The sequence below is a fragment of the Musca domestica genome, unplaced genomic scaffold, assembly GCF_030504385.1.
Source record: "Musca domestica strain aabys unplaced genomic scaffold, Musca_domestica.polishedcontigs.V.1.1 2, whole genome shotgun sequence".
Lineage (NCBI taxonomy): Eukaryota > Metazoa > Arthropoda > Insecta > Diptera > Muscidae > Musca > Musca domestica.
This window is the reverse complement of record NW_026712249.1, coordinates 11441011-11459318: the sequence shown is the minus strand read 5'-3', so window position 1 is coordinate 11459318 and position 18308 is coordinate 11441011. Positions and strand designations below refer to the sequence as shown.

The following is an 18308-nucleotide window of genomic DNA, read 5'->3' as shown; positions in this document are numbered from 1 at the left end:
TCTATGGAAGAAGACCTCTGGGTCTTTTGTGGAGAAAACCTTCATTTGTTTTTTATGGAGAAGATCTATATAGGTCTTCTATGGATAAGACCCATTGGTCTTCTAAGAAAAAGACCCATATATCTTCTATGGAGAAGACCTCTAGGTCATCTATGGAGAAGACCTCTGGTTCTTCTATGGAAGAAGTTCTCTGGGTCTTCTATGGAAGAAGTTCTCTGGGTCTTCTATGGAAGAAGTCCTCTGGGTCTTCTATGGAAGAAGACCTCTGGGTCTTCTATAGAAGAAGACCTCTGGGTCTTCTATGGGAGAAGACCTCTGGGTCTTCTATGGAAGAAGACCTCTGGGTCTTCTATGGAAGAAGATCTCTGGGTCTTCTATGGAAGAAGACCTCCAGGTCTTCTATGGAAGAAGACCTCCAGGTCTTCTACGGAAGAAGATCTCTAGGTCTTCTATGGAAGAAGACCTCTAGGTCTTCTATGGAAGAAGACCTTTAGGTCTTCTATGTAAAAAGACCTATTGGTCTTCTATGGAAAAAGACCTATTGGTCTTCTATGGAAGAAGACCTATTGGTCTTCTATGGAAGAAGACCTATTAGTCTTCTATGGAAGAAGACCTATTGGTCTTCTATGGAAGAAGACCTATGGAAGAAGACCTATTGGTCTTCTATGGAAGAAGACCTATGGAAGAAGACCTATGGAAGAAGACCTATTGGTCTTCTATGGAAGAAGACCTATGGAAGAAGACCTATGGAAGAAGACCTATTGGTCTTCTATGGAAAAAGACCTAATGGTCTTCTATAGAAGAAGACCTCTGGGTCTTCTGTGGAAGAAGACCTAATGGTCTTCTATGGAAGAAGACCTATTGGTCTTCTATGGAAGAAGACCTATTGGTCTTCTATGGAAGAAGACCTATTGGTCTTCTATGGAAGAAGATCTATTGGGTCTTCTATTGAGAAGACTTTTTTTGTCTTCTATGGAGAAGACCCCTAGGTCTTCTAATGAGAAGACCTATGGTCCTCAATGGAGAAGACCTATGAGAAGATTTCGGGGTCTTCTATGGAGAAATGTCAGGGTCTACTATGGAGAAGACCAATTGGTCTTATATAGAAGACCTCTGGATCTTCTATTGAGAAGACCTTTTTGTCTTCTATAGAGAAGACCTGCGGATCTTCTAAGGCTTTCTACTGATATAATAAATCAAAGACTCGTATATATTTTTAACCAGGATTTTCGATGGCAATTTTTCTAAAATGCTGGAGATATTTTTCAAAATTTTCCCGAAATATCTAGTTTTTTATTTTTCGTTATTCCAAATGTGGGCATTTTGGTCATTTTCCTAAAATAACAGCTCCCCAAATTCTTTTTTTTAAATTCCATAAAAATAACCCCTCTACTATGAAAACCCAAAATCAGATAAAAATACTGATTGCCAGTTCATGTCACTTTATGCTTATCAAAAATCTTCAAAATACTTCAATATAAACTGACTCATAGGTGGAAAAAATAACAGTCCTCCCTTCAAAATTGTCATGCCATTCCAGGAAAAACAATGAATCCTGTGCCAAACACTAACAAATTAAAAAAAAAACTTGCCACCCCCTTTTTGGCACCCCCAAAAAACAAGACATGACTCAACCCAACAATTACCACAACAACAAAAACAAAAAAATAGTGCTCACTTCTGTCCCCTTCCTCCCTTCACTTGCATTATTGGTAAACACAAGGCGCACATTAAATTGCGCGTAGTGAGCAATGTGCGTTGTTTACATTCGATGCACTTGATTTGTGGCATAGAAAACAAAAAACCGTTCAGTATTGAAAATCCGCTTAAAATCAAAACCCAACGATCGTCGGACCGACCAGCCGACCGCATCATTGCATTTACACTGCAACTGAGGCGGAGGGATATTGTTTATGCTAAGCCCACCGTTTTGGGTGTTTATTGTTTTTATTGTTTTCGACTAAATGTTCCAATGTCCGGTTTGTTATTTTTGTTGGGAAATCAATGGCAAAAAAACCTCACCAAATTTGGTCAATTTTCAAAAAAAAAAAAAAAACACAAAAACGATAAAGGGGCGGTTTAGGAGGTCATTATTGAAATGTAGGCATTAATATAATCACTACATCATGAATCAATGCAATTCACTAATAACTCAATAGAAGTTAATTGGGTGCAATAATAACAACAACAACAGCAACAAAAGTACTAGAAATTGTACATTTCAGGGTGGAACGGTAGGAAAGAGCGATTTATTTTGGTTTTCTACCATGTGTCGTAAATGTCATAAAGGCGTAGAGAGCGTATGAAACCATTTAAATGTTATAGATTTTGGTGGAAATACATTTTTGATCTTCTCAGGGGTTTTATACAAAATGTCGTAAACGTCAAAAAGTGTTACTAAATGTCAAAAATATGGTAGAGATTGTATAAAACAATTTAAATAGTACATATTTTGGGGGAAAATACATTTTTGAGCTTTCGCTGGGTTTTTTACAAAATGTCGTAAACGTCAAAAACCACTACAAAGTGTTAGTAAATGTAGAAAATTGGTAGAGATTGTACAAAACCATTTAAAAAAAATACGTCTTTTGGGAGAAATTGCATTTTTAAGCTTGTCATGAGTTTTTTACAAAATGTCGTAAACGTCAAAAACCCCTACAAAGTATTAGTAAATGACGAAAATTGGTAGATATTGTACAAAACCATTTTAAAAAATACATCTTTTGGGAGAAATTGCATTTTTAAGCTTGTCATGAGTTTTTTACAAAATGTCGTAAACGTCAAAAACCCCTAAAAACTCTTTCCAAGTGCCATAACGGAGCAGAGGCTATATGGAACCACTTTAATTATCCATATTTTTGGGAAGAAACTCGTTTCTGAGCTTCTCAGGAGTTTTTTACAAAATGTCGTAAACGTCAAAAACCCCTACAAAGTGTTAGTAAATGTCGAAAATTGGTAGAGATTGTACAGACCCTTTTAAAAAATAAATTTTGTTGGTGTAATTTCATTTTTAAGCTTCCCATGAGTTTTTTACAAAATGTCGTAAACGTCAAAAACCCCTAAAACGTGTTCCCAAGTGCCATAACGGGCCAGAGACTATAGGAACCACTTAAGGAATGCATATTTTTGGGAAGAAATTCATTTCTGAGCTTCTTAGGACTTTTTTACAAATTGTTGTAAACGTCAAAAACCCTTAAAACGTGCTCGCAAATGCCATAACTAGGCAAGGGGCTTTATGAAATCATTTAAAAGTGCATATTTTGGATAAAAAAGGAATTTCTGAGCTTTTCAGGAGTTTTTTACAAAATGTCGTAAACGTCAAAAACCCCTACAAAGTGTTTGTAATGTCGGAAATTGGTAGGGATTGTACAAAATCATTTTAAATTGCATTTTTAAGCTTCTCATGAGTTTTTTACAAAATGTCGTAAACGTCAAAAACCCCTACAAAGTGTTAGTAATGTCGGAAATTGGTAGGGATTGTACAAAATCATTTTAAATAGCATTTTTAAGCTTCTCATGAGTTTTTTACAAAATGTCGTAAACGTCAAAAACCCCTAAAAGGTGTTCCCAAGAGCCATAACGGGGCAGAGATAATATGGAACCACTCAAATAATGCATATTTTTGGGAAGAAATTCATTTCCGAGCTTCTCCGGAGTTTTTTACAAACTCCTCCAAACGTCAAAAACTCCTCCAAAGGGTTCTTAAAAGTCATACATTGGTGGAGATTGTATGAAACAATTTAAATAGTACATATTTTGTGGGAAGATATATTTTTATGCCTTTCAGGAGTTTTTTACAAAATGTCGTAAACGTCTAAAACCCCTACAAATTGTTCGTAAATTTGAAAAATTGTTAGAGATTGTACGAAACCATTTAAAAAGTACATATTTTGGGAGAAATTGAATTGTAAAGCATCTCATGAGTTTTTTACAAAATGTCGTAAATGTCTAAAACTACTAAAAAGTGTTCGCAAATGTCATAACGGGGCAGAAGCTACATGAAACCTCTAAAATAGTACATATTTGCATGGAAAATGTATTTCTGAGTTTTTCAGGAGTTTTTTACAAAATGTCGTAAACGTCAAAAATTCCCCCAAAGGGTTCCTAAAAGTCATACATTGATGGAGATTGTATGAAACCATTTAAATAGGAGATTTTTTGTGGGTAGATATATTTTTGTACCTCTCAGGAGTTTTTTACAAAATGTCGTAAACGTCAAAAACCCCTTAAAACAGTTCCCAATGCCATAAAGAAGCAGAAGCTATATGAAACCTCTAAAATAGTACATATTTGGGTGGAAAATGCATTTCTGCGCTTTTCAGCAGTTTTTTACAAAATGTCGTAAACGTCAAAAATTCCCCCAAAGGGTTCCTAAAAGTCATACATTGGTGGAAATTGTATGAAACAATTTAAATAGTACACATTTTGGGTGGAAATGAATTTTTGAGCCTTTCTTGAGTTTTTTACAAAATGTCGTAAACGTCTAAATTCCCTACAAATTGTTCGTAATTGTCTTACATTGGTAGAAATTATAAGAAACCATTTAAATAGTAATTTTTTGGAGGGAGAAAAGGCAGTTTTGGGCTTCTGCTGGGTTTTTTTACAAAATGTCGTAAACGTCAAAAACCCCTACAAAGTCTTTGTAAAGGTCATACACTGGTAGAATTTGTAAGAGGAGTGTATATTTTGGGCAAAAGTATATTAGTGAGCTTCTCAGGAGTTTTTTACAAAATGTCGTAAACGTCAAAAACCCTTACAGAGTATTCGCAAATGCAATAACGGGCCAGAGGCTATATGAAACGAGTTAAATATTATAAATATTGGGGGAAAAGCATTTCTTAGCTTCTTATGGGTTTTTTACAAAATGTCGTAAACGTCAAAAACCCCCAAAAAGGAGATAAAAGAAATCAATAACGGGCCAGAGGCTATATCAAATCCTTTAAATAGGGTATATCTTGGGAGCAATTGAATTTTAAAGCATCTCATGAGTTTGTTTACAAAATGTCGTAAACACAAACGTCAAAAACCTGTAAAAATGTATAAAACGTTATATATTTTCGGAAATATGGTCATATTAGGGCTTTTAGGGACATTTCCAAAAACACACCTTGTTATAAAATTTATACGACAAAGTTTGACTGTCGAAAACAATGTAAAAATGTAGAAAATGTTTAATTTTCTAAGACAAAAATAATTATTTCGGGGCATTTAGAGTTTAAATCGACAACTTTTATCAAAAATACCGAATTTGTAAGGTTTTCTACAAAATGTCGCAAACATCAAAAACATGTTAAAATGTATAAAATGTTATATATTTTCGAAAATATGGCCATAATAAAGGCTTTTAGGGACATTCCCAAAAATACGCCTTGTTATAAAATTTATAGGTCGGGTTTCACTGTCAAAAACCATGTAAAAATGTATAAAATATTTAATTTTCTATGAAAATGTAGTAATTTCGAGGCGTTTAGAGTTTAAATCAAGAATTTTCATCAAAAGTATCAATTTTTTGAGTTTTCTACAAAATGTCGTAAACGTCAAAAACATGTAAAAATGTATAAAATGTTATATTTTTTCGAAAATATGGCCATAATAAAGGTTTTTAGGGACATTCCCAAAAATACGCCTTGTTATAAAATTTATATGTCGGGTTTGACTGTAAAAATGTATAAAATGTTTAATTTTCTACGAAAATATAAAATCGACAACTTTTGTCAAAAAAAGCAAATTTTAAGTTTTTTTTACAAAATGTCGCAAACGTCAAAAACATGTAAAAATGTATAAAACGTTATATATTTTCGGAAATATAGCCATTTTAAAGGGTTTTTAGTGACTATAAATATTATACGGCAGGTTTCACTATCAAAAACCATGTAAAAATGTATAAAATATTTATTTTTCTATGAAAATGTAGTACTTTCGAGGCGTTTAGAGTTTAAATCAACAAATGTCATCAAAAATATCAATTTTTTGAGTTTTCTACAAAATGTCGTAAACGTCAAAAAAATGTAAAAATGTATAAAACGTTATATATTTTCGGAAATATGGCCATATTAAAGGATTTTAGGGACATTCCCAAAAATACGCCCTGTTATAAATATTATACGACAGGATTTACTGTCAAAAACCATGTAAAAATGTATAAAATGTTTAATTTTCGTATTCGAAGTTTGTAATGGGTACTACAGCCCAGGCCAAAAAATTTCGCTTGCAGGTTCACGGCTTTGTATAGCCCCATATATCGGTACCCCCCGATATTCGGTATTTTGATGATTTTAGCGACTAAATTCTTCCGAATTGTTTCAAATTTCGTATTTGAAAATCTTAATGGTAATCAGCCTATGCCTAAAAATTTCGTTTGCAGGTCCACGTCTTCGTATAGCCCCCATATATCGGTAGCTCCCGATATTCGGTATTTTGATGATTTTAGTGACATTATTTACCGGAATTATTTCAAATTTCGTATTTGAGGTTCGTAATGGATACCACAGCCTATGCCCGAAAATTGTCTGTGCAGGCTTATGACAAAAGTTGCGTATGCAGGTATTTTTAAGATTTTAACAGAATTTTTAATGGATTTTAATTTTTTGAAAATTGCCAGATTTGTACCAAATGGTGGAGGGTGTTCAAAATTCAGCCCGGCCGAACTTACAGCCTTTTTACTTGTTTAAAAAAAAATTCTCTTCGCATTTTCATAGAAAGAATATATTGAGCCCCAGCACTGATTCAATATTGTTTTTTTTTTTGATTTTTCCAAATTATCGCCCATCCTACAATGAGTTTTCGCCACATTTCCGTTTTTCCATTGCAACAACTTATAGACCGTCAAGGTTCGGTTCGACATTTTTCTGAAAGTTCTCCGCCTTAAATGGTGTGCGAACAAACATGTTGTTGACGAGAACAACATTTATCGGCGTTGTTGTTGCTGTTGCAATAAATGTCATAATAACTGAGGTCAATTTCGCTTCTTGACATATCATGTTATGGTGAAATAAAACATCCTAACATTTCATGTCAACTGGCCATTTTGAAAATGTTTTTTGTTTTATTTTTAGCCATTTCTAACGAGGCAACCACCATTGCAACCTAGCCCAATTTCCGTAACATTTAAAGTAGTTTTCAGGGTGGGGAGAGGGAGCTTCAAACTTTCAAAAGAAAATTGCCTTTTACTGCTGCCATTCACTTCCGTACATGTCACGTGTGTTGTATTGTGCTGTGCAAAGCCACAACTAATCCTTCCTTCCTTAACTCAACTCAGAATTTTCTTCTTCTTTCTTTCTTCCTTTTTGTTGTTGTTGTAGTTTTTTAATTAAATTTCAGTTTCATTTGTATGTCAGAAACTATAGCCACTTGTCGAAGGTCTTGTTTTTTTTCCCTCTCCCTCTCTCTCACTCTCCTGCCTCCTCAAGAGCTCCACCCATCATTTAATATTGTAAATACTATAATAGTTGGTTGTTGTTGCTGTTGTTGTTGTTGTTTAAATGTTGTTTACATGAAACATTATCATATATTTTAAAGCCTTTTGTATTTACAGATAATTTGCATAACACACATATTCAATATTGTAGATATGACAGTATCTCCTCCGCATAGTATAGACCAAGGTAAGTGTTTGGTAGATAGACTGGAGAGAAAACGCCATAAGGTGATAAATTTTATAATTTATATTTTTGTAATTTCAAATACACTAGGAAAAAATGAAGACAACAACAAGAAAGAAATTTGAAACTCAAAATGATTTTTGAGAACGGGTATGCCTTATCTATACTTTCTATGAATTAGATTTATACCCAGTTCACATTAACCTCTTTAATAGCAATAATCGTCAAATAACATTTATCCTTCGTGGCTGATAATTGTTGTGTATAAACTGAGTTTATATGCATTAGTAAGAAGAAATAATTCTCATTCACTTCGTAGTATGACACGAATATTATCTAAAGTTTGCCAAAATCTCCAAAAAAACAAGTAAAAGAGTATCAGTCGGTTATGCCGAAAGATGTATACCCTCAGCCTTGAGTTATGATTATTCAAACTGTTGATCCTTTATGGGGGAGTTTTCTAAGCAGTTGGACATTTGGTCAATAATCGTATCTGACCTAAGACTGATAAAAAATATTACAACGTGCCAGATTTGGACTGTATAGACTACTTCCTATACTTTATACCAGCTATGTGCAAATTTTTGGAAAATGTGGAAATATGCGTGAGGTAACAGATATAGCGGACCGAAGTATTACATTTTCATACTTCATCTAATACACAGAATTGGAAATTTAAAGAATTTGGTATGGGAAATTTGAAGGAAATCGAACATTTATATCCAATTTTATGCGACATCAGAAAGTAAGTGTAAACAAGTAAAAAAGCAGTAAGTTCGTTAACATTTAATACCCTCCACCATTTGGTACAAATTTGGCAATTTCCAAAAAAAAAAAAAAATAAAATCCGTTAAAAATTCTGTTAAAATTTTAAAAATACCGAATGCTTATAAGACGACGTGGATCTGCATAGGCGACTTTTGTCATAAGTTATTACAATATTTAAATGCGAAACTTGAAGAAAAATCTGTTTATAATGTAGCTAAAATCATCAAAATACCGAATATGTGGGGTACCGTTATATGGGGGCTATACGAAGACGTGGACCTGCACAGACAATTTTCTGGCATGGGCTGAAGTATCCATTACGAACTTCACATGCGAATTTTGAAACAATCCCGGTAAATAATGTCGCTAAAATCATCAAAATACCGAATATCGGGGGGTACGGTATATGGGGGCTATACGAAGACGTGGACCTACATGACCCATTTTCTGTTTTATGCTGCAGTGTCTATTACGAAATTCAAATACCAAATTTGGAACGGTAAACAATGTCGCTAAAATCATCAAAATACCGAATATCGGGAGGTACCGTTATATGGGGGCTATATGAGAACTTGGACCTACATGGCCCATTTACGAACTTAACCTGCCTACTGGCAAAATATATATGTGTGCAAAATTTTAGCCTTCTATCTCAATTTGTTCGAAAGATAGCGTGATTACAACAGACAGACAGACGGACAGACAGACGGACAGACAGACAGACACACAGACAGACAGACGGAAATGGCTAAATCGTCTTAGAATTTTACGCTGATCAAGAATATATATACTTTGTTGGGTCTGACATGAGTATTTCGAGGAGTTACAAACGGAATGACAAAATTAATATACCCTCCATAGTATGGTGGAGGGTATAAAAAATCTAAAGACTTGTTTGGCAAGTTATGACAGATAAAAATATTGAAAATTATGAACCTCTGTGGTTGAGGTACCAGTAGGGGTTGGTAGATACCTATCATCAACAACAATCTATTTGTATGTGTGGAACTTGAAGAGAGTTGGATGTTTTTAAAATCGTGAACGCTATGTGGTGGAGGTACCAGAAGAAATTATCCGATCTCTACCTTCTTGGTAACTTATTGGAAATATTGGGATGTACCAAGTCTTAATGGAATCGGATTGTTAAATTCACGTTTTATGAGCTTCATGGATGGACCGATACAATTCATATTTACAGCGTTAAATGTGAAGAGTATCGGATGGTTATCTCAGATTTTATAATCGTTTTGGTTATTCAAAAGTTTGACCCTTTGTGTGGGAGGCACCAGAAGGAATGCTTCGATCTCTACCATCTTTAAAATAGAGCTTGTGTTGATATAAATATTGAGATGTGGCAGGTTTGAACGGAATCGGATGTTAATTTTGCGTTTCATGAGTTTCGTGGATATTCAAAATTGTAACCCTTTGTGAGGGAGATACCAGAAGGAGTGGACCGATATATTCCATCTTAACAGCAGATTTTGTGTAAGTAGAAATAATTTGATGTGTGAAATATGAAGAGAACCGGATGCTTATTTCGGATTGTATTATCGTTTTGGTTATTCAAAACTTTGACCCTTTGTGGGGGGTAAAAGATCTTGTTTTGATGGAAATATTGAGATGTGCCAAGTCTAAATTTAATCGGATGTTAATGTCGTGTTTTATGAGCTTTATGAATATTTAAAAATGTTAACCTTTGTGTGGAAGGTACCAGAAGTAGTGCACCGATATATTCCATCTTCTCACCAGACCTTGGGTTAATAAAAATATTGTGGTGTGTGTAATTTGAATACAATCGGACTCTTACATCACATTTTCATCACATTATAAAAATTGTTATCCTTTGTGGGGGAGGTACTTGATGGAGTGGACCGATATTGTCCGTTGACGCACTTAACCTAACACTGATGTAAATTTTAGGATTAGCAAAGTTGGAGGAAAATTGATTTATCCTTTCTCTTTTTTTTTGTGCAGTATATTATTTTCTTTGTGGTGGAGGTACCAGAAGTAGTGGACCGATATTGCCCATCCCTGAACATAATCCAAGTTTGATAATAATATTATGATGTACCAAGATTGGACCTAATCGGATATTCCCTTCGAGAGTCATCGTGCGCATCAGCCAGCCAGACGGACGGACGAACATCGCTAGATCGACTCCAAATGTCTTGAAGCGGATTTGGTCCACAGAGACCTAGGGTCTAAAATCGTTATTTCGATGAGGCACATTTTTGCCGTATCAGATGATATATACCTTCTGTAGCCAAGTGGCTGAGGTATAAAAACACCCAAAATTTGGCCAAATTAAATGAAAATACAACCAAAACTTAAAAAAACTTCTAACCACTAACCAAATCTGATGGATTGATTCTTGAAGTAATCCAATAAATTTGGAAAAACTCTTTAAATTTGAGAAATTAAGTTCTAAATATTGGGGCCCCTTCATGTATGGGCGTATTTTGAAAAAGGGTCAAAAAACCCCTTTGTTGAATCACATGAAGGTTGAGATGTTCACCAAAATTATCGTCGCATTGTCATTAATAATATTGCCGAAGCCATTACATAACCAAAACGCAAGGATTCCAAGGAATCTTCCTTTAAATATTTCAAAAAAAAATGGTATTGGGGAAAATTGTCCCCCCTATTTTGGTTACCATGCGATGGAAACATTCAAAACGCCGATACTCGGTTTTTCTATTGTTGTCTCAAATATTATATTATACTGCCAGTCAACCTAATTTTAACTGGTTGCGATAGTTTCTCCCTTTTCTGGAAGTTTGATGAAATGAATGTTGAAATTATTTCAAAAAATAAATTTCAGTGCATATAAAATCTCTATTTATCCGCCCCACAAATATTTTCAAAACACAAATCCATTCGGAACTAAAAAAAAAAACAAGTAAAAAAGCTGTAAGTTCGGCGGGGTCGAACTTTGAATAGCCTCCACCTTTTGGTAAAAATTTGCCAATTTTCAAAAATATACAATCCGTTAAAAATTCTGTTGAATGTAGCCATATATTAGGGTCTATACAACGACGTGGACCTGTATAGGCGACTTTTGTCACAAGCGACAAAACTTGAAAAAATCTGTTTATAATGTAGCTAAAATCATAAAAATACCGAATATAGGGAGGTACCATGGGGTTACAAAACGTGGACCTGCACAGACAATTTTCTGGCATAGGCTGTAGTATCCATTACGAACTTTAAATACAAAATTTGAAACAATTTCGGTAAATAATGTCGCTAAAAGTATCAAAATACCGAATATCGGGGGTTTCGTTATATAAGGGCTATACGAAGACGTGGACCGACAGGGCTCATTTTCTGTCTTAGGATGAAGTATCCATTACGAACTTCAAATACCAAATTTGAAACAATTCCGGTAAATATGTCGCTAAAATCATCAAAATATCGAATATCGGGAGGTACCGTTATATGGTGGCTACACGAAGACGTGGACCTACAAGGCCCATTTTCAATACCAAAAGTCCTGCAGACATAATACACTTTTGAGTAAAATTTTATCAACCTACTTCATTTCGTTCGGAAGCTAGAGTGATTTCCACTGGCGGACAGACGGACGGACATTGCTAAATCGACATAGAAATAAAATGTATATTTCGAGGTGTTACAAACGGAATGACAAACTGAATATACCCTCCATACTATGGTGGAGGGTATAAAAATTCGTAAAGCTACCTTTTACACTGTCCGGAGAAGTGGCGATTTTTTCACCTTCTAAGGTCATGAAAGTAGTAATGGTACCAATCATGACTATATAGGCCTTTTGGCATTATTGTTTATATGTTGTATTCCAACATATTATTATTAATTAGGAGAATCTCATATTTTGTTTGGCACTATTTGTACAATTAATTAGCGGACAAACGCCAAGTGTTTGCTCTGCTTCAATAATAATCAAGGAAAAACTAAAGCGAAAATAAAGTTACAAACATGTAAACACCTTACTGGAAACTGTATAAACACCATACTCTTATTTTTATAGAATACGAAAAATATAAAAAATTGCCCCTCAAAAAAAAGACGCTGATTTCAAGTGAGGATTTCCATGGAACTCTGTTATTTACTTAACACTACATGAATGCTAGTCTAAGCGTCTGTCTCTCCCTCCCTCTATTCGTGCTGCTGAAAAGTCAATAGCCCACAACCAATCAACGGTCATCCAGCTATCTGTCCACTTCCATAGCCATACAATCGACAGACAATTGGCCCCGAAGGTGCTAACTTATGCTAACACCAGTCAATGTTTATTTAGCACTTCTATTTTCGCGCACATTTATAGATATATTTGCCATTCGCATTGTCTATTTGTTGTCATTATATAATGGCATTATGAAAATAAAAAACAAAAAAACAAAACATCAACAACAAACAGTGAAAAAATAAGATAAGTAAAGTCAATAATTAGTATGTCATGGATCTATGGATAGATGGATGTATGGATGTATGGCGAGTAGGATGTTTATACACTGAGAGGAAATGGAAGTGAAATTATATATTCGGTACGTATCTTGAAATGATGAAGAATATTTTTGTCTTCTGAAAGAATTTTTTATTGGAGATTTTTGCCAAAAACTCACACAACGTACGGTTTAGGGTTAAAATATTTGAATTTCTGGTTTTTAGGTAAGATTTAGACTTTCGACGTCATCTAGGACCTATAGTAGAATTTTATGACAAATATTTTTTTAAATATTGTTTTCTTGGTACGTTCCTTTTAAAATAAGTTTTTAGCCATATTTTAATAAATGGACCAAAAATACCCCTTTCTTGGCTCGTTTGAGGATTAAAAATTTACTACCCTATTTTTCGTATTTTTAGCTGCACTACTGCCGAAGACAATATATATATCTAAAATTCACGTGTTCCAAAATAATAAATTTGAATATTTAATGCTAGCAAGTGTACGATACTTCCTCGAAAAATCGATTAATTTGTTCCTACAGTTCATCTTGGACTTTTTTATACCCTCAGCCGCATGGCTGGAAAGTACGTATATCATTTGATACGGCCAAAACGTGCCTCATCGAAATAACGGGTTTAGACCCTATGTATCATTGGACCAAATTCGTTTCAGAACATTTGGAGTTAATATAGCGATGTCCGTCTGTCTGTCTGGCTGGTGCGCACGATAACTCTTGAAGGAAGTATCCGATTTGAGCCAAACTTGGTACATCGTAATATTATTATCAAACTTAGATCGAGTTCGGTGATGGGCAATATCGGTCCAAAATTTCGAAAATGTAATGTAAGAGCCTGATTGCCTTCAAATTTCACACATTCCAATATTTTTATTAAGCCAAGGTCTGGCCTTAAAATGGAACATACAGAGTGAGATCAAAAAAAAAAAAAAATGCAACCAACTACAGACTGCTGGCATTTCTAAGCCACTTGTCTGACAGCTGTTAAAATTATACCAGTGACAGCTCATTATATTGTTTACAAGCGTACAAAAGCATTTTTCGGAGAATTTTCCAGAAAAAAGTTATTCGTGATGGAATTAAAGCGTGATAGTGTGATTTCCCTATATTTGGCTGAAAAACACAAGTGGCTATCGTTAAACCACTCCAGCATTGTGTCTCGTACCATCACTCGTTACCGTGATACTGGCTCGACGTCAAGGAAGTGGACAGAAGAAAACAGCAACATCGGCAGAAATGGTTTGAAAAATAAAGAAGCAACTTGATCGAAACCCGCGTCGCAGTGGCCGAAAAATGGCTCGTGAGCTGAAAATATCGCAGTATTCCATTCGGCAAATATTGAAAAATGAGCTCGGGGTAAAGCCATTGAAATTCCAAAAAGTTCAAGAACTTACACCGCAACAGAAAGAAAATAGACTCAAACGAGTTAAAGAGTTGCTTCGCTTGGCTGAAAATGGTGAACTGCCGAATTTGGTTTTCTCCGCTTCGATGAGAAAACATTCGTTGTCCAGCAACTTGTAAACAAACAAAATTATCGTGTTTACTTGCCAAAGAGGTCAGCTAAAAATGTGCACCTTCGGTTGGCCACCAGAACTCAAGCATCAGCCATGGTGATGGTGTGGGCCGCCATAACAGCCGATAGTCGATTTCCGCTCGTATTAATTGACCGTGGCACCAGAATAAATGCCGAGTATTATCGCGAAAATATTCTGGAGGGTGTATTAAGGCCTTGGGCACACAAACATTTTGGCTTCAGACCTTGGACATTCCAACAGGACTCAGCACCGTCGCACTCAGCTCACGCCACCCAAGAATGGTTACAGAATGAGGTTCCTCGCTTCATTTCCAGCGCACAATGACCACCAAAATCTCTGGAGTATTTTGGAAATCAAGGTTGGCACTAAAAAATACCAAAGTGCCGATCACCTCAAGCAAGCGCTTAGCCGGGAATGGGCCAAAATACAGCAGAGCATTCGGCAGCGTATAAAATATTGAGATATGCCAAATCTGAATGCAATCAGATGTTAATTTTATGACTTCGTGGAAACAAAAAATATTAACCCTTTGTGCGGGAGGTTCCAGAAGGAATGATCCGACCTCTACCATCTTTATAACAGATCTTATTCCGACGGAAATATTGAGATGTTCCAAGTTTGAAAAAAATAGTAATTTCACGTTCTATGATCTTCATGGATATTAAAAATTTTGACCCTTTACGGGGGAGGTACCAGAAGCAGTGGACCGATATATTCCATCTTCATACCAGGCCTGGGGTTAATAAAAATATTGTGATGTGTGTAATTTGCAGACAATCGGACACATCACATTTTATAGGAGATATAATTATTCAAAATATTAACCGTTTGTGGGGGAGCTACTTGATGGAGTGGGCCGATTTTGTCCATTCTCGCACCTGACCTAGACCTGACACAAATATTAAGATTTGCAAAGCTGGAGCAAAATCGGATTATCCTTGCTCTTTCTGTGCAGAAAATATTTTCTTTGAAAATGTTGACATTTTGTGGGGAGAGGTACCAGAAGGAGTGGGCCGATATTGCCCATCTCCGAACTCGATCTATGTTTGATAATAATATTACGATGTACCAAGTTTCGACCGAATCGAATACTTCCTTCGAGAGTTATTGTGCGCACCAGCCAGACAGACAGACGGACGGACGGAAATCGCAAGATCGACTCCAAATATCCTGAAAAGGATTTGGTGCAAAGAGACCTAGGGCCTAAAACCATTATTTCGATAAGGCACGCTTTGGCCGTAGAAAATGATATATACCCTCTCTCTCTCTAGCCATGTGGCTGAGGATATAGTTAATCAGTCAATTTTTTTCCTTGGCGCCCAACGTTTCAAACTCAGTTGATGAAATACATGCTGAAGAGTATGTATTTTTCAGCTAATATTTATTTAAATTAAAAAAAAAAAACTTATTTATTACCCATCTCATGCATGACAATTGAAATCTTTACCCGTCATTCCCCTTTGCTGTCAAACTCATCATCTTTCCTCCCACAAAACAGAAGTGAGAAAACGAAAATGAAAGGAACAAATTTAAATTTCGCTGAGGCAAAGTCGTCAAAAAAAGAGCGGTGGGTTGAGTGGTCTGCCAATATCATTAAAATGACGAATCATTCAAAAAAATTAAAATAAAAACAAAAACATCATGAAAAAGAATTATTTTAACAAAGAACGTTCGGAATTGTTTACTGGGCGAGGAGGCCCGCATAAAAACACAAAACAACAAAATTCTTTATTTTTCAGGCAGCGGTGGCCATTAGTCATTCCAACAGTGCGTCAAGCGAACAACCAAAGGCATGTTGGACTCTGAAACAAAACACACAGACGGAGGGTGGGTAATAAACCCAAAGTGATGGTGGAATACATGGCTCCTGGCTGGCCTAGCAAAGGATATAAAAATAAATTAATGAATCTAACCAAGCAACCCCCATATCAAACAAACACAGAGTTAGGCTATAAAGGATAATTGAGAATGAGATTGTGTTTTCTATTCTATTTTCTGTGGCTAAAATGAGAATACAAAAACAAATACACACTTCAGACTTACCTTTTTCTCTTCCAGCATTGGATTATTCGGATCACCAAAGACTGTGGCCTCCAGCTGATAATTGACAATCAAAGCTTTGTCCGTTGGATGGGGTTCAATGCTGCCACCTTTCCAACGTCTGCATTGGTGGTGTTGGTGTTGTTTTTTGGTTAGAAAAGGTGCAGAGATGCGGCATTTGTTGTTGGCAGCAGAGGTTGTTGTGGCCATAATTGTTGTAGGAGCAGACGTTGTTTTTGGTTACAGGCAATTTTATTCAAACGTAGAGAAAAAAACCAAAACAGGAGTAGGAAGTAATTTATGAAAAATAAACAGAAACGTTGTTGTTGTCGTTGTCGTAACACATGACAACATAAACGAATGCACAATAAACAAACACACGAGGCACGATGGGGGCAAAGTGACAAAATATTTTTCGTTGTTTTTTTTTCGAATATTTCAAAAACAGCACACGATTTTTATGTTAGCCACATTAAATGTGGTTGTGAGGCGAGATAGAGAGAGAGCACGCGAGATTAAGGATAACACAGAAAAAAATGGGAGAAGAGAAAAGAGAGAGAGAAACATTTTTATATTATTATAACGGTGGTTAGGCACAAAACAACAACAGCAAATACACTAAATACTCATGATTGGCAAATTTTGTTTTCTATTCAATTTTTTTGTATTTTCTTTCGTTTTGCAAAAATCACACAACTTTTCTCATAACTGACGTCACGATTTACTCAAATTTTTTCTTTTAATTTTCAAAAATAAAATAAATCACTTGACATTTTCATACAACTTATACCGTTTAATTTTTTTGTTACTTTTCATTTGTTTCTTTTTTTTTTTTGATACTTGTATTTTGCACGTAAAAGAATTTCCTTTTTATTTCAGGAGAGAGCAGAAGAGCGAGCACTTGTTTTGTAGACGTCAACACTCGTACTCAGTGAGTGCGGTAAATGGCAAAAGGGTACAGTGTTGCCACACACATAATTTTGGGGTTACAGTTAAAACGTTTTTTTCTTAAGCTCCACGAAAAGTTTGTTGCACCCATGGTACAATAAAAAGGTAAGGTAGAGCTCCCAGCTGATTACAATTTTTTTCTAAGTGTGCCCGACTTCTGCCAATTTTGTGTATGTATTTGTTGTTTTGAAAAATAAATACAAAATATTTTCAATGTCAATGTCAAAATCAATGATTCTAAGAAACTTAGATTGCGGGGCGCGCATTAATAATATTAACCGGATTTGTCATGGAATTGAAAGATTGAACGCTTAGGATCATATTCTTGAGAGAACATCCAGGCTTTTTATTCACTTTTCGCGCTATTTGATTCATTTTAGAAATTAACAAACAAATATCAAATAAATGAAAACAACTTTTTGTCCATAATTTTGAATAATTCTGACAGGAAGCGGACATAACATCAGGGCTGTATTTCTGTAGTTTTATGAAGCTGATCTACCTCCTTATTGTACCATGGTTGCAACCTTGTTTGTATCCATGGTAGAAAAATATAGGTAGATGCATCAACGTTTGGGAACATTGATATGTCAAAAAAATTAAATGTATTTTTAAATATAAGTAGATTTTTATATGTTTTCTTATACGACGTCATTCGGAGGTTATTATAATACGTATTTTCAACAATTTTTACAAGTTTAAATAATTTTTCATTCAACATTTTCATTTCCAAAATTGGTTTGACAGTTCATTGACCCAGCAGCTGTGTCGATGCGTCTACCTATATTCTTCTACCATGGTTGTATCTAACTGAATTTAAAGCCAATAATGGAAGGACAATGCCGACCCTACACCACAATGCATATTTAGCAGGGCTACCGTAATAAAGTTGAGTGGATATTGGGATATTTTTATGAAGCCAATCATAACGAAAAGGTAAATGCGTATTGGGACTTTAGATCGGTTTTAAT

General features: G+C 35.2%; 1 protein-coding gene across 3 annotated transcripts in view; it reads right to left on the bottom strand.

Annotated features, from left to right (window-relative positions):
* Positions 1–18308, bottom strand: part of LOC101899456 (kinesin-associated protein 3) — a 146396-nt gene that overhangs the window by 123274 nt on the left and 4814 nt on the right. For all 3 annotated transcript variants that reach the window (XM_059121791.1, XM_005176984.4, XM_005176985.4), the window contains exon 2: positions 16393–16510. In XM_059121791.1, the coding sequence (XP_058977774.1) occupies positions 16393–16510 (118 nt within the window). The remainder of the gene's footprint in view (positions 1–16392; positions 16511–18308) is intronic.